The following is a 22,320-nucleotide window of genomic DNA, read 5'->3' as shown; positions in this document are numbered from 1 at the left end:
TCTTCCCAGCCATTTCCTCCAGGACTTTCGCTCTGTCTTATTTGTGCTATCCCTTGAGCCCTAGCAAAACCACAGGAACAAAGTGACAAGCCCATGTCTCTTTCTTCCCTTTTAAGAATTCTTTTTCTCTGAAAACTTTCTGGACAGACTGTAAATGAGAGGACCCTGTGGAGTGTTTAATAGGCAAGTTAAAGGCATTAAAGGACTTGTTGCTTAAATTGGCCACTTTATTTTCTTTGAACATGTGGCACACAGAGCTTGGCAGCCCATCTTGGCCTAAGGTGTGTAAGGTGTGTTCTCTGTCCAGTTCTCCACCATCCTGTGACCTCAGCGCCTGAGGGTGTCACCTCACCAGCCAGTCAAATGGGGCAGGTTTGAGCTGTGCCCTGTTGCTCTTATCAGCTGCCTTAGAGTAGGCTCTGACTCCTGACAACAGAATGGAACACTGCCTGGTCCCATGCCATCCTCATGACCCCTGATGTGCTTGAGTACATCACGGCCTGCCAGCACTATATCAAGCAATATTCTGTAGTGATCCCTAAGGTTTTCACCAGCTAATTTTCAGAAGTAGATCGTCAGGCCTTTTTTCCTACTTTGTCTTAGTCTGGAAGCTCCGCTGAAACCTGCCCACCATGGGTGACTCTGCTGGTATTTGAAATACCAGTGGCATAGCTTCCAGCATCACAGCAACACAGAAGCTGCCACACTATGACAAACTGACAGATAAGTGGTAGACCTGTGCTCTGCCTTCTTTTAATTAAAAAAAAAAAAAAGTCCTCTTAATATTTTCTTGGGAAATTCATACATGTTTATTGTGAAAAATTTTAAACAGTGCAGAAAAAAATACAAAAGTAGAAAGCATCCACTGTCTTACCGTTCAGAACATTTTGACAAGCGTCCTTTAATATGCCTCTTCGTGTATTGCCTTCATTTTTTATTGGTGCGTAACAAATCACCACAAACTCAGCAGCTTAAAACAATACAAATTTATTAGCACACAGTTTCTGTGGGTCCGGGTTTGGACATGGGTTAGCCAGACCCTCTGCTCAGGACGGCAGTTGCCTCTGACCCTCAGGGTTCTCTTCCAAGTTCATTAAAGCTGTTGGCAGAATTCAGTTCCTTGTAGCTGTAGAATTTACGGCAGCTCCCATCTTCTTCAAGGCCAGCAGGAGAATGCCTCTGCTCCTTGGAATCCCTGTCTCTGATTTCTAGGCTCAGATTTAAAGGGCTCATGTGATTAGGTCAGGCTCACCCTGATCATCTCACTTTTGATTAACTCAAAGTCAACAGATTAGTAACTTCAATTGCCTCTGCAAAATCCCCTTTGCCATCATATTCACAGGTTTTGTGCACCCGAGGGGAGGGAATTACGCAAGGGCAAGTGTCAGTGGGGGTCCCTGAGAATTCCGTCTGCTGCACATACGCAGTGAGTGCATACACTGTGCACGGTCTTCCGTAGCATGGTTTCTTTAAGTTAATATGCATGGCCATCTTTCTTGCCTGGTAAATATTTTTTGTTGCTGTTAGTTGCCTCCGAGTTGGCTCTGACTCATGGCAGCCCCATGTGTGACATAACAAAATATTGCCCAGTCTGCATCATCTTCATGATCACTGGCACGTTTGAATCCGTTGTTGTGACTACTGTGTAGTGCCCTCCAACCTAGGGGGCTCATCTTCCAGCACTGTATCAGACAGTGTTCTGTTGTGATCCATAGGGTTTTCATTTCCTTATTTGGGGGCTAATTATTGGAGGGTTAGCAAAAAAGAGGAAGACCCTCTATGAGATGGATTGACACAGTGGCTGCAACAATGGGTTCAAGCATAACAACGATCATGAGGATGGCACAGGACAGGGCAGTGTTTCGTTCTGTTGTACACAGGGTCGCTATGAGTTGGAATCCACTTGACAGCAACTAACGACAATTTTTGGAAGTAGATTACCGGGCCTTTATTCCTAGTCTGTCTTAGTCTGGAAGCTCCACTGAAACCTCTCCACCATGGGTGATCCTGCTGGTATTAGAAATACCAGAGGCATAGCTTCCAGCATCATGGCAGCCTACAAGCCACCATAGTACAATAAACTGAGAGATGGGTGGTTGGCCTACTAAGTATAGCTCTGTGTTTTTATGGCTGAATAGCATTCTATTTTGTGTTTCAAAATAATTAATCACATATGGACAGTTAGATTGTTTCTGATTTTTCTTTCTTATAAATTATGCTAGGATGATCATTCGTATGTACCTGCCTTTGCAATTGTGTGATTATGTCCCATGTGTCAATTCCAAGGAGTCAAAGAATAAACTAAGCCAGCACTGTGGCACCCCTTCCCAGGCCTCCAGGACTGCCTGGTGCTGGCTCGTTTAAGGAAGCCTGGCCTTGGGAGAGATTCTCGGCATACTTTGTACCAATTCTGCTGAGTTCTAAAAATCACTTAAAATGAGTTCTGAAAATCACTAGCTGTCACTGCACAAAATATACAGAAAGTCAAAGAAAACAAAGATGTGTTCTTCACTTGTCTTCCTCATCATTATAAAAATTTTTTTTGTTGTTTTTCATCCTGACATCCTGATTAAACAACTGAATGAAATGGGGCATTATTTTAATGTCTACGCTGCTTCTTTAGAAAGAGGCAGCCAGGAAACTAGGTCACTTTGGAGGTGTATCATATTTTTAACTTTACAAGGACAGTGTATGCTGTGACCGGAGTGTGGGACCTCGAGTTTCCAATGAAGGCTCTGAGAAACTATGAAATCTTAAAAACAAACAAGCAAAGGCTTCATTCCCACTGCCTTGCTTGGAGATATCCTCACCATTCAACCAGCCCGTGCCCGTCGAGCCCTCTTGTGTGCCCAGCAAGCCCTCCTGTGTGCCCGGCAAGCCCTCCTGTGTGCCAGGCACTGCTCTATGCTGGGGTGGGGTGCAAAACAGGACCAGCAAGTGGATTCATGCATTCTAGGTAGAATTTCATAATAAGAGGAAAATCACAAGAGTTTCATGGATCTAGATAAAGAAGCTTTAAAATATGAAGTAATATTGCAGGAAGCAGTGTATGTATATCCCAAACTGGAAGGTTAGGCAAATGGCATTAAGAAATGTCTGTAAAGATTAGCTCCTTTCTTGGGGAATTTGGGATATGCAGACATGCATGCTGATTTTGTTAGTTGCCATGGAGTTGGCTCTGACTCACGGTGACCCCATGTATAGCAGAACAAAAGGTTGCCTGATCCTCTGCCATCTTTGTGATTGTTGGTATGTTTGAGCCCACTATTGCGGCCACTGTGTAACCTAGGCGGGTCATCTTTTAGTACTATATAGAACTCCATCCGGCTGAGATCCATAGGATTTTCGTTGGCTAATTATCAGAGGTAGATTGCCAGGCCTTTCTTCCTAGTCTGTCGTAGTCTGAAAGCCCTGCTGAAACCTGTTCAACATGGGTGACCTTGCTGATACTTGAAATAGTACTGGTGATATAGTTTCCAGCGTCACAGCAACATGCAAGCCAGCACAGTACGACAAACTGTCAGATAGGTGGTGGGTTATTGAACTATTCCGCCCTAAATACACAGATAACATCTCAGGCATAAGTGAAGCTGAAAAAGGTCACGTGTAACTAATTAGATACCGTAGCGAGAGGAACGAAGGCTTTCCCCATCCTGGTCATTTGAAAAGAAATATTATCCTCAAAGAGAAGTCTTTACCAGAGATCTGAAATGCAAAGCATATTTATCTTTTTCAAGGCTAACCTTGCCAAGGATATTTGAATTTAAATAAGGATGTCCCGGGGCCTATTAGTCTAGGGTGGTGGCGTTAACACCCAAAGCCAGGGCTGCCCTCCACCGTAGGTTGTATAGGCGGCAAGCACTGGCGTCTGCTGGGGATTACAAATTTGTTATTGCTGTTTCTCTGAACCTCTCTGCCTGATGGTGCTGCCTTTACTGTTCTGACGGAAGCGAGCAGAGTCATCATTTAACACTCACGGTGGCCTTCCTTCCAGTTTTCAGAGCAAAGATGGAGGCTCTCAGGTGGGAGGGGTCCTACCGCGTCTTCCTCCACGTGTTCCCCTTGATGCGCGTCTGCACCCCCTCCCTCCCACTGTGGCCCATGCCTCTCTTCCCATGCCTGTACCCTCCTGGTGATCCTGGCCCACACCTTGCTTCCCACACCTGTGCACACGTGGTGATCCTGACACAAGTCTCACTTCCCACGCCTGTGCACATCTGGAAATCCTGACACATGTCTCACGTCCCACTCTGTGCACACCTGGTGATCTGTGGCCCGTGCCTCGCTTCCCACACCTGTGCATGCCTGGTGATCCTGGCCCACGCCTTGCTTCCCACACCTGTCCACACCTGGTGATCCTGACACACACCTTGCTTCCCACACCTGTCCACACCTGGTGGTCCTGACACACACCTTGCTTCCCACACCTGTGCACGCCTGGTGGTCCTGACCCCATCCTGCTGCATCCTTGGTATTTGAGCTCCTTTATACCCTCACCCTTAAATCTTTATCTGTTCCCTTTTTACTGGATTCTGCCTCCATAACCACTCCTTGATCTCTCCTCTCCTAAAAATTGCCATTGCCCTTTTTTTACTCCCTCTCACAAACTAGATCACTCTCAAGAAAGAAACCCACCTGCCTCTCTCCCATTCGCCCTCCTTCTTCATCTTTTGCCCTCACCCCTTCCATGTACAATCAAGGATCCATTAAATTCTGAGTGTCATGTGTATATAAAAAGGCCCCTGAGGTTTCATCTCCTGGATTTTCCACAGGCACTTCAAGTTCACCAGGTCCAAAACTGAGCCATTTGCTCATCATCACGTCCACCCCAACACACATCTTCTGCTCTTCCCCCTCTATTCAGTCTTGGTGAATGGGGCCATCATACTCCCCAGAAACGACAGCCTTCCCCCACTCATCCAGCTCCCTCACATTTCCACACGCCAGCAGGTTGTGCCTCCTGATGGCTCTCTCCCTCCCCAGCAGAGGCCTCCCCTGTAGTGAACACCCCTTTGATACATTCTAGACCGTAGCAGCGCCTCTGCTGGGGCGCAGGGCTTGGCTCTGTCTCCAGTATTGCCTCTCCATCCATCTCCCACAGAGATGGAGATCTGTAACTTTAACTCTCCTTCTTAAATTATTTCAATGAGTTCTCATTGCCTAAGAATAAAGCCCAAATATTTAACTTGGATAAAAGTATCCCACAATCTCATCCTCGCCTATAGCAGACATAGCTCAGTGTGTAAAAGCATGAACCCTGGAACTCTGTCACTAATTGGCTGTGTAACCTTGGGCAAGGTTCTTAACCTCTCTGTGCTTCAGTGCCCTCGCTTCTAAACTGGAGATAATAATAATAGTATCTTTCTCACAGAGTTCTGGGAACATCAGATGTGTTAGTAGACATAGTCCTTTCAACAGTGCCCAGCACATAGTAAGTACCACCCCTACCTGTTAGTTTTGTGAGGACCTGTCCACCCTCCTCTGTCATCACTCTCTACCCATACACACAAATATGCAGACATGAGACCCTTGAGCCACAACAAGTAGCTTCCAGTTCCCAAATGTGCTATATTAGCCATTTCACATCCCCACTGTCCTTACTCCTTTTCTTTCCACTTGCCACTTGTCTTTGAGGACTCAGCTCACATCATCACTTCTGTTGTGAAGCCTTCCTTCCTTAAACCAAAAAAACCAGTTGCCGTCAAGACAATTCCAGCTCATAGCAACCCTATAGGACAGAGTAGAACTGCCCAATAAGGTTTCCAAGGAGCACCTGGTGGATTCGAACTGCTGACTTTTTGGTTAGCAGCTGTGGCTCTTAACCACTATGCAACCAGAGTTCCTTCCTTCCTTAGTACCTGGAAATTTTCTTTACTGAGATCCCATTGTCCCACCAATGAACTTCCATTTTAGCATGCATCACTTGAAACGATAATTTTAACAAACATTTGAGAGTTACCATTTTTGAGCACTTACCACCTGGCAGGCCCTATTCTAAGCGCTTTACCCGACTGTCTGTTTGCTTCATAGTATTATCTCATTTAAGCCTCACACACACACAAGAAAAACAAAAGAGTTATCGTTGAGTAGATTGCAACTCATGGTGACCCATGTGTGTCAGAGTAGAACTGTGCTCCATATAGTTTTCAAAAGCTGAGTTTTTGGAAGTAGATGACCAGGCCTTTTTTCCAAGGCACTCTGGCTGGACTTGAACCTCCAACCTTTCAGTTAGCAGCCAAGACTGTTAACCATTTGCACCACCTATAAAAGTTTTAATAGTTGGTTTATGTATTTCTCTCTACCCCTTGTTTTTTGTGAGGAAGAACCTGAGTCTTGATCAACTTTAAATACCTAGTGCCTAGCACAGTGCCTGGTACATGGTACCACTCCATACATGTGTGTCAAAACATCTTAACTGAGCCAATCATCAATGAGCTGAACTCAGAGAGAAGTGGGAATATGAATAAATTACTGACACTGAAAGATGTTTTGGGAAAGGATGGATAGTAGTTGCATGTGGATTTCATCAGTGCTATAAAGTAAAGGAAGATTGCTGTTATCACCTCATCCCATCGTTAAGTCATTATTTCTATATGAACATTTTCTACAGTGCTGATAGGTTAATGTGTTCTCATTTGCTTCTGTACTGTCATAAAATTTTAGGTCTTCCCAAGGACATAATAATACAATTTGTGATGATACTTTATTTCATGCTCTGGCTTCGAGGATCATACACAAAGTCCTAAAATGTTTTGCATGGCCCTTAGCTCATGGGTCACTCACCTTTGATAAAGGCTAAAGAGATACTGACCCTGACAACCTTTTCTTCTCATTTAACACCAAATGAAAATTTGCCACAAATTATAGAGAACTATAGTCAGTAGTTAATGCAGTCCTTTCTATGGCAATGGTCTGAGATGTAAACATAAAGTACTTTACTACTTAAATATTTCAAAGTAATTTTTTTTTTTATAAATCCAAGCAATATGAAAGAAAGACAAAGATATATGTCCTTCTATTTCGATTTTCTTCTCTACCCTTTCAATACACAGTAAGTTCTACTTTCATTAGGCAGCAAAGAATAGCTGAGATCAAAACTGTTAATGCACTGATTCAAATATCTTTGGGAGAACTTGAAGCCAATAGTCACAGAAGAAAAGCAGCATCCAGACCGTGAGTTTCCCCAGGGTGTGTCAATGGAAATGAATTTGCCCAGCAAACTCAAGTCTAGTTTCCCAGCAGGTCTCTGGGAGTCCCAAATTAACTTAATACATTCCAGTAATTTGTAGATAACATATCCCTAGGATTCTGAGTGACTTGCTGATGTCTTAGAGCACTGACTATGGTGGGAAGCTTAACCTCTTGGTTGGTTGTGTTTTCTAAGGAACTACCACTGCTGGAATGAGGCCTGGATGACAAGGCCTGACCTTCCTGTTGGATTTGGTGGTTGGCAAGTCGTGGACAGCACCCCCCAGGAAAACAGTGATGGTAAGGCTACATCCTCTCTTGGGGAAACTGCTTCACTGCTGATCTTTATTTTGCTTTTATGATAGCATTTGACATGCAGAAAACACTCCCATTGCATACCAACATCAGAAGTATGCTTTCTGCGTACACAAACAGCATGGAATACCTGCCTATCAACTTTAATTTCTTTCCAATAGTCAGCTTTATCCTGATTACTATATAACTTTTTAAAAAAGAACATAAAACTTAACATATATACTTCATCTACTCCTGCATTGATAAGCAGTTTTGAAGACAAGAGAAAAAGTATCTGTGCAGGCATTTTTACTAGCCTATAAAATATACTTCAGCCCTCCCAGACACACAGTGATAAGATATAAGGCAGTAGAGAAAATAAGGAACTCAGAAAATAATTACAGATTGTTTTGTAAATTCTTTCCTCAGACCCTGATTTCCTTTTGATGTTGTGTGATTCCTTTCAAAATTTGGGCATGAGGGTATTTGCCTGCTAACTTGCAAACTAGGCTAAGCTGCGGCAGCTATGACCTCTCCCAGATTTTTATAAAATCAGATCATAGGCCTTCATTTTACTTTAACATGATTTTTAAAAATTCTGGGGAGGCGGGGCCAAGATGGTGGAATAGACAGATGCTTCCAGCAAGCTCTCTTACAACAAAGACTCGAAAAAAACAAGTGAAATGAGTATATTTATGACAAGCTAGGAGTCCTGAGCATCAAAGGCAAAGTTAGAAAATGAACTGAGGAGCAGGGGGAGGAAGAGACGGTTCAGAAGCAGAGGGGAGTTACCGGACCTGAATCGCAGGGAGCCCTCAGGCACCAGTCCCGGGAGTGACTGCCTCGGGCTGATATTAGCATTCAGCCACATTTTCCTCAGGGAGAGGCAGCCAGCCACACAGCCTGCTCACACCTCTGGAACCGGAGAAGAACAGCGCTCTCACCAAAAGCTAAGTATTTGCGTATATTTTACTGCACCCCCACCCCCAAGCTGGCTTCAGCAGCTGCTGATTTCCCTGGGCCTGAAATAGGCCCTGTTGAGCACCTAGAGCCACCCTCCCAGCCTTGGAGAAGGAATAAATTCGCAATTGGGAGAAAACATAATTTGCCAGCTCCACTAACCTGGGCAGCTCAGGACAGAAGTGGCTCCTGTTTAGGCATAAAACGATCAGTGGGCTTTGAGTACCTTTCCCCCCTGCGTGGACATGTGTGGGCCTACTTCAGGAGAATAGGCCCTTGTTGGCAGACTACAACTGTTTCAACTGTGCAGTGGAGAGGTGGGTATTTGGTGTTTGACACCACTATGCCTATTAAACAGGGTCCTCACCTACCTACATCAGTGGCCTAAGGACTGGTGGCTCCACTCAGGTTACCCAGCCACTTGCGACAGAGGTCCAAGGATAACTGGTACCTCCCAGTCCTTACAAACAAAAACACTGGGTGCCCATGGTCTGCAGAACCTGCGTGCTCTAGGGAACAGGGACATGCTTTCCTCAGAGAAACATAGGGGATGAAGAGCCCCCTGCCTTTTTCACAGCATGACCCCCTGCTGCAACCAGATACTGGTACCTACACCAATCACTCCTGCCCCGCAAGACTGTAGGACAGAGCCTGTGCCAACATTTGTTAATCAGCTACCTGAACACCTGAGCTGAATTCATACAAGAAAGGTGAATGGACTTCTAGACTGATATACCTGATAACAGCTCTAGCCACCTAGGGACAGGACGTCAGAGCTCCAAAGGATAAAATAAACAAGCTAGCTCACTCAAGCAACCCATTTGGGCATATCAAAACAAAACAAAGCAAGAAGCTATGACACAGTAAACAAACATAAAATAAACTAATACAATAACTTATAGATGGCTCGGAAACAACAGTCAATATCAAGTCACATAAAGAATCAGACCATGATTGCCTCAACAAGTTCTCAAAACAAAGAATCAAGGGATCTTCTAGATGAAAGTGCATTCCTGGAATTACCAGGGGCAGAATACAAAAGATTAATATACAGAACCCTTCAAGACATCGGGAAGGAAATGAGGCAATACGTAGAATAAGCCAAGGAACACACAGATAAAGAAGCTGAAGAAATTAAAAAGGTTATTCAGGACCTTAATGAAAAATTTAATAAGCTGGAAAAATCCAGAGACAGACAGCAATCAGAAATTCAGAAGATTGACAATAAAATTACAGAAGTAGACAACTCAATAGAAAGTCAGAGAAGCAGAATTGAGCAAGTGGAAGGCAGAATTTCTGAACTTGAAGATAAAGTACTTGGCACCAATATATCTGAAGAAAAATCAGATAAAAGAATTTAAAAAAATGAAGAAACCTTAAGAAACATGTGGGACTGTATCAAGAGATGTAACCTATGAGTGATTGGAGTACCAGAACAGGGAGGGATAACAGAAAATACAGAGAGAACTATTGAAGATTTGTTGGCAGAAAACATCCTTGATATCTTGAAAGACGAGAAGATATCTATCCAATATGCTCATCAAACTCCACGTAAGGTAGCTTTTAAAAGAAAGTCACCAAGACATATTATAATCAAACTTGCCAAAACCAAAGATAAAGAGAGAATTTTAAGAGCAGCTAGGGATAAATGAAAAGTTACCTACAAACGAGAGTCAATAAAAATAGGCTCAAACTACTCGGCAGAAACCATGCAGGCAAGAAGGCAATGGGATGACTTACATAAAAAGTTGAAGGAAAAAAAATGCCTGCCGAGAATTATATATCCAGCAAAACTGTCTCTCAAGCATGAAGGTGAAATTAGGACATTTCCAGATAAACAGAAGTTTAGGGAATTCATAAATACCAAACCGAAACTACAAGAAATACTAAAGGGAGTTCTCCAGTTAGAAAATCAATATCGGGTATCAACCCAAGACAAGAAAACTGGACAGGCCAACCAGATGTCAACCCATATAGGGAAATCAAAAAAATAAATCAAGATTAAAAAAAACACTCAAAACAGGGAAACAGCGATGTTATCATGTAAAAGAAGACAACATTAAAACAATAAAAAGGGACTAAGAAATATAGTCATAGATCTCTCATGTGGAGAGGAAAACAAGGCGATACAAAGAAATAAAAGTTAGGTTTAAATTTAGAAAAATAGAGGTAAATATTAAGGTGACCACAAATGAGACAAACTATCCTACACGTCAAAATAAAACACAAGAAAAAAATACAGACTCAGCAGAAACAAAATCAACAACAACGAATATGAGGAAAAGACAATATATAAACTACTCAGGACAAAAAATTAAGTGGGAAAAAGAACCTGTCAACAACACAAAAAAAAGACATCGAAATAACAGCACTAAATTCATAACTATACATAATTACGCTGAATGTAAATGGATTAAATTCACCAATAAGGAGACAGAGAGTGGCAGAATGAATTAAAAAACACGATCCGTCCATATGCTGCCTACAAGAGACACACCTTAGACCTAGAGACACAAACAAACTAAAACTCAAAGGATGGAAAAAAATATATCAAGCAACCAACAACTAAAAAAGAGCAAGAGTGGCAATATTAATTTCTGACAAAATAGACTTTAAATCTACCAGAAAGGATAAGGAAGGACACTATATAATGATTAAAGGGAAACTATACGAGGATATAACCATATTAAATATTTATGTGCCCAATGACAGGGCTGCAAGATGTGCAAAACAAACTCTATCAGCATTGAAAAGTGAGACAGCTCCACAATAATTTTAGGAGACTTCAACATACCCCTTTCAGTGAAGGACAGGACATCCAGAAAGTAGCTCAATAAAGACACAAAAGATCTAAATGCCACAATCAACCAACTTGACCTCATAGACATATACAGAACACTCCATCCAACAACAGCCAAGTATACTTTCTTTTTGGTACACATGGGACATTCTCTAGAATAGACCACATATTAAGTCATACAGCAAGCCTTAGCAGAATCCAAAACATTGAATTACTACAAAGCATCTTCTCTGACCATAAGGCCATAAAAGTAGAAATCAATAACAGAAAAAGCAGGGAAAAGAAATCAAACACTTGGAAACTGAACAATACCCTGCTCAAAAATGACTGGGTTATAGAAGACATTAAGGATGAAATAAAGAAATTCATAGAATCCAATGAGAATGAAAACACTTCCTATCAGAACCTTTGGGGAACAGCTAAAGCAGTGCTCAGAGGTCAATTTATACCAATAAATATACACATACAAAAAGAAGAAGGGGCCAAAATCAAGGAATTATCCCTACAACTTGAACAAATAGAAAGAGAGCAACAAAAGAAACCCTCAGACATCAGAAGAAAGCAAATAATAAAATTTAGAGCAGAATTAAATGAAATAGAGAATAGAAAAAAAAAAATGAAAGTGTTAACAAGGCCAAGAGCTGGTTCTTTGAAAAAATTAACAAAATTGATAAACCATTGGCCAAACTGACAAAGAAAAACAGGAGAGCAAACAAATAACCCAAACAAGAAATGAGATGGATGATATCACAACAGACCCAACTGAAATTAAAAGAATCACATCAGATTACTATGAAAAATTGTACCTAATGAATTTAAAAACTAGAAGAAATGGATGAATTCACAGAAGCATACTACCTATCTAAACTAACACAAACAGAGGTAGAACAACTAAATGAACCCATAAGAAAAGAAGAGATTGGAAAGGTAATTAAAAAACTCCCAATTAAAAAAAAAAAAAAAAGCCCTGACCCAGACAGCTTTACTGTAGAGTTCTACCAAACTTTCAGAGAAGAATTAACATCACCACTACTAAAGCTACTTCAGAGTGTAGAAAAGGATGGAATACTCCCAAACTCATTCTATGAAGCCAGCATATCCCTGATACCAAAACCGGGTAAAGATACCAAAAAAAAAGAAAATTACAGACTACCCCCCATGAACTTAGATCAAAAAATCCTCAACAAAATTCTAGCCAATAGAATTCAACAACATATCAAAAAAATAATTCACCATGACCAAGTGGGATTCATACCAGGTAAGAAGGAATGGTTCAACATTAGAAAAACAATTAAGGTAATCCATCATATAAATAAAACAACATACAAGAACCACGTGATCTTATCAATTCATGCAGAAAGGCGTTTGACAAAGTCCAACACCCATTCTTGATAAAAAAAAAAAAAAAACCTCTCAGCAAAATAGGAATAGAAGGAAAATTCTTCAACAAAATAAAGGACATTTGTACAAAGCCAACATCATCCTAAATGGAGAAAGTCTGAAAACATTCCCCTTGAGATCAGGAACCAGACAAGGATACCCTTTATCACCACTCTTATTCCACATTGTGCTGGAGGTCCTAGCCAGAGCAATTAGGCTAGATAAAGAAATAAAGGGCTTTCAGATTGGTAAGGAAGAAGTAAAAATATCTCTATTTGCAGATGACATGATCTTATACACAGAAAAACCTAAAGAATCCTCAAGAAAACTACTGAAACTAATAGAGGAGTTCAGCAGAGCTTCAGGATACAAGATAAACATACAAAATCAGTTGGATTCCTCTACACCAACAAAAAGAACATCGAAGAGGAAATCACCAAATCAATACCATTTACAGTAGCCCCCAAGAAGATAAAATACTTAGGAATAAATCTTAGCAGAGACATAAAAGAACTATTCAAAGAAAACTACAAGACACTACCTCAAGAAACCGAAAGAGACATACACAAGTGGAAAAACATACCTTGCTCATGGATAGGAAGACTCAACATTGTGAAAATGTCTATCCTACCAAAAGTGATCTATAGATACAATGCAATTCCAACCCAAATTCCGACAACATTTTGTAATGAGATGGAGAAACAAATTACCAACTTCATATGGAAAGGAAAGAGACTGCAGATAAGAAAAGCATTACTGAAACAGAAGAAAAAAGCTGGAGGCCTCACACTACCTGATTTTAGAATCTATTGTACTGCCACAGTAGTCAAAATGGCCTGGTACTGGTACAACAACAGATGCATAGACCAATGGAACAGAATTGAGAATCCAGACATAAATCCATCTAAATATGAGCGGCTGCTATTTGACAAAGGCCCAAAGTCAGTTAAATGGGGAAAAGACAGTCTCTTTAACAAATGGTGCTGGCATAACTGGATATCCATCTGCAAAAAAAAGAAACAAGACCAATACCTCACACCATGCGCAAAAACTAACTCAAAATGGATCAAAGACCTAAATATAAAATCTAAAACGATAAAGATCATGGAAGAAAAAATAGGGACAATGCTAGGAGCCCTAATACATGGAATAAACAGAGTACAAAACATTACTAACAATGCAGAAGAGATACTAGATAACTGGGAGTTGCTAAAAGTCAAACACCTATGCTCATCCAAAGACTTCACCAAAAGAATAAAAAGATTACCTACAGACTGGGAAAAAGTTTTTAGCTATGACATTTCCAATCAGCAACCCATCACTAAAATCTACCTAATACTGCAAAAATTCAACTACAAAAAGACAAATAGGCCAATTAAAAAATGGGCAAAGGATATGAACAGGCATTTCACTAAAGAAAACAATCAGGTTGCTAACAGATACATGAGGAAATGCTCAGCACCATTAGCCATTAAAAAAAAAAAAATTAGACAGATGCAAATCAAAACTACAATGAGATTCCATCTCACTCCAATAAGGCTGGCATGAATCCAAAAAACAGACAATAATAAATGTGGGAGAGGCTGTGGAGAGACTGGAACACTTACACACTGCTGCTGGGAATACCAAATGGTACAACCACTTTGGAAATTGATTTGGCGCTTCCTTAAAAAGCTAGACATAGAACTGCAATTCCACTCCTTGGAATATATCCTAGAGAAATAAGAGCCTTTACACGAACAGATATATGCACACCCATGTTCATTGCAGCACTGTTTACAAGAGCAAACACATGGAAGCAACCAAGGTGCCCATCAATGGATGAATGGATAAATAAATTATGGTATATTCACAGAATAGAATACTGTGCATCGAGAAAGAACAATGATGAATCCGTGAAACATTTCCTAACATGGAGGAATCTGGAAGGCATTATGCTGAGTGAAATTAGTCAGTTGCAAAAGGACGAATATTGTGTAAGACCACAATTATAAGAACTCGAGAAATAGTTTAAACAGAGAAGAAAATATTCTTTGATGTTTAAGAGAGAGGGGAGGGAGGGAGGATGGGAAACAGGTATTCACTAATTAGATGGTAGATAAGAACTACTTTAGGCGACAGGAACAGGCGAGGTCAGCACAACTGGACTAAACCAAAAGCAAAGAAGTTTCCTGAATAAACAGAATGCTTCGAAGGCCAGTGTAGCAGTGGAGGGGGCTTAGGGACCATGGTTTCAGGGGATATCTAAGTCAACTGGCATAATAAAATCTACTAAGAAAACATTCTGCATCCCACTTTGGAGAGTGGTGTCTAGGGTCTTAAATGCTAGCAAGCAGCCATCTAAGATGCATCAATTGGTCTCAACCCACCTGGATCAAAGGAGAATGAAGAACACCAAGGACACGAGGTAGTTATGAGCCCAAGAGACAGAAAGGGCCACATATGCCAGAGACTACATCAGCCTGAGACCAGACTTAATGGTCCGACTGAGACTAGAAGGACCCTGGTGGTCATGGCCCCCAGACCTTCTGTTAGCCCAAGACCGGAACTATTCCCAAAGCCAGCTCTTCAGACAGGGATTGGACTGGACAATGGCTAGAAAAAGATGCTGGTGAAGAATGAGCTTCTCAGATTAGGTGGATACTTGAGACTATGTTGGCATCTCCTATCTGGAGGGGAGATGAGAGGGCAGAGGGGGTCAGAAGCTGGCGGAATGGACATGAAAAGAGAGAGTAGAAGGAGCAAGCTGTCACATTAGGGGGAGGGCAATTAGGAGTATATAGCAAGGTGTATATAAATTTTTGTGTGAGAGACTGACTTGATTTTTAAGCTTTCACTTAAAGCACAATAAAAAAAATAACAAAAAAGTCTGTGTGCTGGGGGCATGATTATGTTTATTTCCTCAGGTGTTGATAGGATTCTTTGATCTGGATATATAGACATATGAAAGCATAAACAAGTTGCCGTCAAGCTGATTCCAACTCATGGAGACACCCTTTGTGTATCTGAGTAGAACTGTGCTCCATAAGGTTTTCAATGGCTGATTTTTCAGAAGTAGAGAGCCAGGCCTTTCTTCCAAGGTTGCCTCTGAGTGAACTTGAACCTCTAACCTTTAATTAGCACCCAAGCACTTTAACCATTTCCACCACCTAGGGATAAACATAAACTTTCAGTTCATATTCCTAGTGAAACCTTATTATAATACTGGATTTGAAAAGAGAGTTCAACACTTCCTGGTGTTCTGGATTATATGTCATGAGATGGCTTATGTTATAGAGGTAACTAATGGCAGCTACTCTTATCAACTAAAGATAGGGGTTAAAGTCTAAAGAATATTAGAAAAGTAAACTTAAAACTGCTGACTTCCTGAATCCATGGTGGTCGTTAGTCAACGTGTGTGATGAATGCCACATTCTCCAGTTAAACTTGACTTCAACTGTGGCTAGAAATTAGTCATAATTTCCAAAGACTAAAGACAAAACTCAAAATAAAAAACAAACACCACCCCTGAGGACACATCAACATTTCCAACATTTCAGAGACTTGTTGAAAAAAGAGACAAACACTAGGTAAGACAACAGCTTGGCCAAAGTACACTTGGGTATGTGTTTGTTGGTGGCAGAATAAATGCAGAAAAGTGTTATCCTTCATATTTTTTAATATGGCTTCACATTTTAGTTTGAGGAAGTATTTCCAACCAAACCCTCTTCATTAAATGTTTTGGCTTTCCGCCCTCTCCACCCGTCAAGAGCATTTGGGCTAAATCAATGATGAAGTTGTGAAACGCTTGTCTCTGAAGAGCCATCCCCAGTGCTATGAACTGCGCTGTGTCCATATAGAACCAGAGATGGGCTACTCACGCTCTCCTCCCTCTGTGTGCTGTAGGGATGTACCGGTGTGGCCCAGCCTCTGTTCAAGCCATCAAGCACGGCCATGTCTGCTTCCAGTTTGATGCACCCTTTGTTTTTGCAGAGGTGAGTGAAAAGCAGCAGGGGAATGCTTAACACGTGAAAGAATACCATGCTGGGTTATTACTTCTAAATTTCCCGTGTACACAATGTATGCTGTCTGTTTATGGAGTTAACTAGGCATCGTTCCAACCTAAAGGCTCTTAATTCTATGTGCAGTTCTTACCTATTATTTTCCTTTTTCCCCCTGAAAGCAATGATTTACTAACCTTAGCTCAGTTTTCTATATCCATAAAATAGGTATCAACTGCCACTAAGAAATAAGATGATTAAATGAATTAAAAAAAAATCCTTTGCCATAAAGTCGATTCCAACTCATAGCAATCCTATAGGACAGAGTAGAACTGCTCCATAGGTTTCCAGGGAGCAGCTGGTGGATTTGATCTGCCAACTTTTTGGTTAGCAGCCTAGCTCTTAACCACTGTGCCACCAGAGCTCCTAAACCACTCGGCTGAAAGTTGATGGAGAGAGTTCATGGATTGAAATGTCTGTGCATACAGCTTCCCTCTTGGACTAGCCCAGTAAGCCCTGTAACACAGAATCTAAATACACCAACCGAGGTCTTGGTCTGAGAACTGCCATGCATTTCCTGCCATCACTGCTGAGGGAAAGTAGAGCTGCCAGAGTGAGGAGGAAGGAGGGAGGGAGAGAGGGATGCAGCCCACTTAATGGCCTCATGGGAACACTTTGGTGAAGGGGTCTGAAATTCTAGAAAATCTGAGGAGGGGACTTGAAGGAGATGAGGCTGTAAAGAATACGCCAAAGGGAGTTCTGAAAATCACATTAAATGTAAACCATGTCAGGTAAAGGAGCAGGCTAACAGGTTCAGGGCGAGTTACAGGAAAGGCTGAGAGACAGGACTTAGCCAGCTATAGTTGGACCAATAAACACTGAAATAACAGCTACCCCGTATTGAGCTCATGCTGTGTAATCACTTTGCCTACCATTTGATACTCTTAGCAGCCTTTAAAAATGGGTATTATAATTCTTCCCGTTTTACAGAAAAGAAAATTAAGGCACAGAGTAGTTAAATAAACTTTCCATAATCTTCTAGCTAGTAAATATTAGTACAATAGCATAATAAAATCCAGAAAAACTCAGTTGCTATCAAGTCAATTTGTGTGTCAGAGTAGAACCGCACTCTGTAGGGTTTTCAATGGCTGATTTTTCAGAACTGGATCACCAGGCCTTTCTTCTGAGATGCCTCTTGGTGGACATAAACCTACAAAATTTTGATTAGCAGCCTGTACTGGGAATTAGTGCCTGTACTGAGTCTGGAGGGATGTTGTTATGCTGTTAGGTGCCATCAAATTGGTTCCAACTCCCAGCCACCCTATATACAACAGAACTGCCGGGTCCTGCTTCATCCTCACAATTGTTATGCTTGATCCCATTGTTGCAGCCACTGTGTCGACCCATTTCATTGAGGGTCTTTCTCTTTTTGACTGATCCTTTACTTTACCAAGCATGATATCCTTCCCAGGGACTGGTCCCTTCTGATAATATGCCCAAAGTATGTGAGACGAAGTCTCGTCATCCTTGCTTCCAAGGAGCATTCTGGTTGTACTTCTTCCAAGACAGACTTGTTCAGTCTTCTTGCAGTCCATGGTATATTCAATATTCTTCACCAACACCATAGTTCAAAGGTGTCAATTCTTCTTCAGTCTTCCTTACTCATTGTCCAGCTTTCACATGCATATAAGGTGATTGAAAACACCATTGCTTGGGTCAGACGCACCTTGGTCCTCAAGGTGACATCTTTGCTTTTCAGCACTTTAAAGAGGGCCTTTGCAACAGATTTACCCAATGCAAATCTTGAAGGATGCTCAGTAGTTATTCAGACAAGGGGGTTAGAAAGAAGCCAGAGGAGGCAAGGTGTTTTGGGCAGAGGAGAGTTCTTCAGGCAGGTGGGCACTGGATGGCGTGTGGGAGACAGAAACCTGGGCAGCTCACTGGAGTGTCAGAGATGATGGCTGAGGGGGTAAGGCAGGGAAAAATGTGGGTGTCACCCTGTAAGCAAGAGGGTTCTCATTGGGGAGGAATGTGAGCCAGCTCCTGGATCACTGGCAGCCTTCTGGATCACAAATCAGATGGGAATGTCACTAGAGGTAGCGAGACCAGCTAGAAGGCTGGGACATTACTCCACACCTGAGATGGAGAGGCCTGAACTAAACAAATGGCAAGAGCAATGAAAGGAGGAGGCAGGCGCAGGAAAAATTTAGGAAGTAAAATAAGTGTGGATATTTAATCTGCAAAGTCAGAAATTTGAAATACACCACAGGAAGAGGGTTTCTTCCACAGGAATTACCATTATGGTCGCTAGAACCCTTGGGAGAATGGGCATTCCGTATTTGGAATTGTATCCCTTGCTTTCACTTTGGGATTCAAAGACTTATACAAACCTCCTGAGCTACCATCTTAAGGTTTATGATGCTACAAGAACCTCTTAATGGAAAATCACTGTAAAATTCACAAAGCCTTATTTTTATAATTTCATTATGCCTTATTGCTGCTGAGGAAAAGAGAGGGAGAACTTCCCTCCACAAGTGAATTGCCTAATAGCTGTTAATGTAAATGCCTTTTGCTATTATTAAATATAGATCTGGGTGCTATGAATGTCATCAGCATTTGAAGATTATAATTATTCCTCTTTATCCACTGTGGAGACCTGTCTGACAGTGTATGATTTGTTGCTCCAGCTCGGGCTGAGCTCCAGGGCCGAGCCATTTATAAGATCATGTTGTTGAAAACTGTATGAGGAGTCTTTTCTCAAGGGGGCCTAAAGTAGAACCCCAGGGGAACGTAGTATTTAACTTTAAGGCAGATCTACATGACTCAGATGGTGCACTCTCTGTCTCTTCTCCCAGTTGTGTGAGCGTGCTCCCTGCTACCCCAGGTACGTCAGCAGGAGATGCCTCTCAGCAGGTTTACTTTCTTGCTCATTCTTTACTCATTTCCGGGCCAGATCATACAGTATGTTCACTGACTAATTTTTTGAGTGAAAACAGACTCCTAGAATACGAGGGTTACATATGGGAAGACTCTTGTCTTCTGTCACTTTTCTTCTTGCCCTCCATTCCAGAAATTTACCCTTCCCATGTCTAGATTTCTTTCAGGACTTGAAGCCTGTTTAGCTAACCTCGTCCCTTCTCGTGGTTTCATCATGTGGTGGGTTCCTTCAGTTCTCAAGGCCCATCTGCCTTTTCTCTCCCCAACTCTTAGTGGCCTGGGACTTCTGAAGGGTTGAGAAGAACACAGAACATTTCTAAGTGTCTGGAATTGTCTTCTGAACATCATGTTCATGAGGCACTCGGGGGATGCCCCTTCCCTTTTATCTTAGCTTCTTCTAATTGGCTCTGTCATCCCTCTTCATCCCTCCAAAAAACCTGTCTTTCTTAGCCCTACACACACTCACACGTGCACTGCACATACACCACATGCATCTGCATGCAGTGCACTACACACATGTACGCTCACGCATGTGCACACATACACTGAACACACAACACATGTGAAGGTGTGTACACACAAACATTTATGCAATATGTGCACACGCACTACACACACGTACATGTGCACACACACATATGCATGCACACGCACACACACACACACTCACGCACTGCACACCCACGCTCTCTTGCCTTCCCTCCCCTGCCGCTTTTCCAGCTGCAATGACTGGCTTCTCAGGGCCACAGTAGCCACCCCATGGCTCCAGAAGCTATGCCATCTCCAGCTCTTGGCCCGCAGTTCTCTGTAGACCATCTGTACAGACACTTCCCTGCAGATTCTTCTTTCCCAACTCAAAAGTTGTAGCTTATTTACTTCCACTTATTAGATGCAGGGAAACCCTGGTGGTGTAGTGATTAAGTGCTACAGCTGCTAACCAAGAGGTCAGCAGTTTGAATCCACCAGGTGCTCATTGGGAACTCTCTGGGGCAGTTCTACTGTGTCCTATAGTGTCGCTATGAGTCAGAATCAACTTGACGGCAGTGGGCTTGGTTTTTTTGGATTTATTAGATGCAGGGCAGTTTTTAATGTCTTATTTTGATCTAAAATTATTCATCCATTCATTCAAAAAACAAATACAACTTTGGAATCATCTCGGTGCCCCTTCTTAACCTTCCTCATTTATCTTGCCAGTAATACCTTCAAAAGTATGAGCCCAACCACTTCCCTGATCTCACTGTTACCCTCTGGCCCACTGCACTGAGCTCTAATGAAGTTGCCTCCTGTCTCTTACTCTCTCTCTTACCCAGTTCAGTCTATTCTCCACAAATCAGCCAGAATTATCTTTTAAAAATGTAAACAAAAATGTCACACCCCTGTGCCAAATCATCCAATAGATTCCCTTTCTGCTTACAAAAAAACTGAAAATATATCTTCATTAGACTGTATGCGATCTGGCCGCTGGCTTCCTTCCCCCACATTTCCTTGCTCATTTCCCTCCAGGCATACTGGCCTCCTTGCTCTTCTGGAAATATCCAAGCACACTCTTGTTTCAGGGTTTTTTGCACATACTGTTCCTTTTACTAGGAATGCTGTCCCCCCACTCCCACCCCAATTCGCATGATTTCTTACTTCACTCAAGTCACCTCCTCCTCACTAGCCCACCCCCACCTGACTTATCACTATCTTCCCTGTTTTTACCTTCTTACCCTGTCTTAGTGTGTATTATTTCTCCCCTGTCTGAAATATAAACTCTATGAAGGTAGGCTCTGCTGTATCCTCATTGTTGAGAGCAGGGCCTGGCACATAGTAACCTTCCATGAATATTTATTGAATGAATAAGTCAATCAAGCAAGCAGGCAAGAGCTGGTGCAAAATACACTGCTAAGGACAGTGTCTCAGAGAGCTAGGAGCCAGAGTCACACCCTCAAGGCTTGCAGTCGTGGTGGTGAAATGAGGTACACCTGTAACATGTATGCATGATCAGCAGAGAGTGCACGTTGGGGCCTGACAGCACGACTGACACCTGCAGACACCTGGAGGAATGGCGAGCAGGGGGTGGGCACATGGCTGTCATGCCAGGGGGCCTCCTGGCAGAGGCAGGTACCCACTGCTTCCTAGTCCTCTGAGGAGCAGCGTTTTCTCTGCACAGCGTGTAGTTATTTCTACTCGGAAGCAAATGAACAGCCCAAAAGAAACGCTGTCCGGGGTCCTGAAAACGAGCGATTCTGGCGTAGCTTCTACCAGCAGCAGACACATCCTCACATTCTATGGACACAAGCGAAGTTTGCAGAGAGATGCCCTCTAACTTGCTGCCACAGCCTAGTTTTGCTGAATTCCCGGGGTCTGGGCCCCCTTCTGCATAAGAGTGCCTGTGTCAGACCAAGGGGCAGGGACGTGGTGTAGTGAAAATAGCACCAGATTTCATGTTGGATACAGAGGATCTGCATGAATTTAGCCCCCTCAAATGCAGGGGTAGGACTAGTCAATGGCTAAGACCCCTTTGCATTCAAAAGAAAGAGAAGAAATTAGCCTTAAACATAGGGCTTGCAGAGGTAGTGCTAATCTACCTCCCAGCCCAGCAAAAACAAACCAGTTGCCATAGAGTTGAGTCTGACTCATGGTGACCCCAGGTATGCCAGAGTAGAACTGTGTTCCATAGGGTTTTCAGTGACTGATTTTTTGGAAGTAGACCCCCAGGCTTTTCTTCCAAGGCACCTCTGAGTAGACTTGAACCTCCAACTTTTTGGTTCGCAACCAAGCACTTTAATAGTTTGCACC

The 22,320-nt window shown here is 42.3% G+C and overlaps 1 protein-coding gene across 1 annotated transcript in view; it reads left to right on the top strand.

Annotated features, from left to right (window-relative positions):
• Positions 1-22,320, top strand: part of F13A1 (coagulation factor XIII A chain) — a 235,778-nt gene that overhangs the window by 162,692 nt on the left and 50,766 nt on the right. The window contains exons 9-10 of the mRNA XM_049882606.1: positions 7,385-7,488; positions 16,508-16,596. Of these exons, the coding sequence (XP_049738563.1) occupies positions 7,385-7,488; positions 16,508-16,596 (193 nt within the window). The remainder of the gene's footprint in view (positions 1-7,384; positions 7,489-16,507; positions 16,597-22,320) is intronic.

The sequence above is a fragment of the Elephas maximus genome, chromosome 1 (genome assembly GCF_024166365.1).
Source record: "Elephas maximus indicus isolate mEleMax1 chromosome 1, mEleMax1 primary haplotype, whole genome shotgun sequence".
NCBI classification, from domain to species: Eukaryota; Metazoa; Chordata; class Mammalia; order Proboscidea; family Elephantidae; genus Elephas; species Elephas maximus.
The sequence above is the reverse complement of the archived record's forward strand: the minus strand, read 5'-3'. Positions and strand labels throughout refer to the sequence as shown.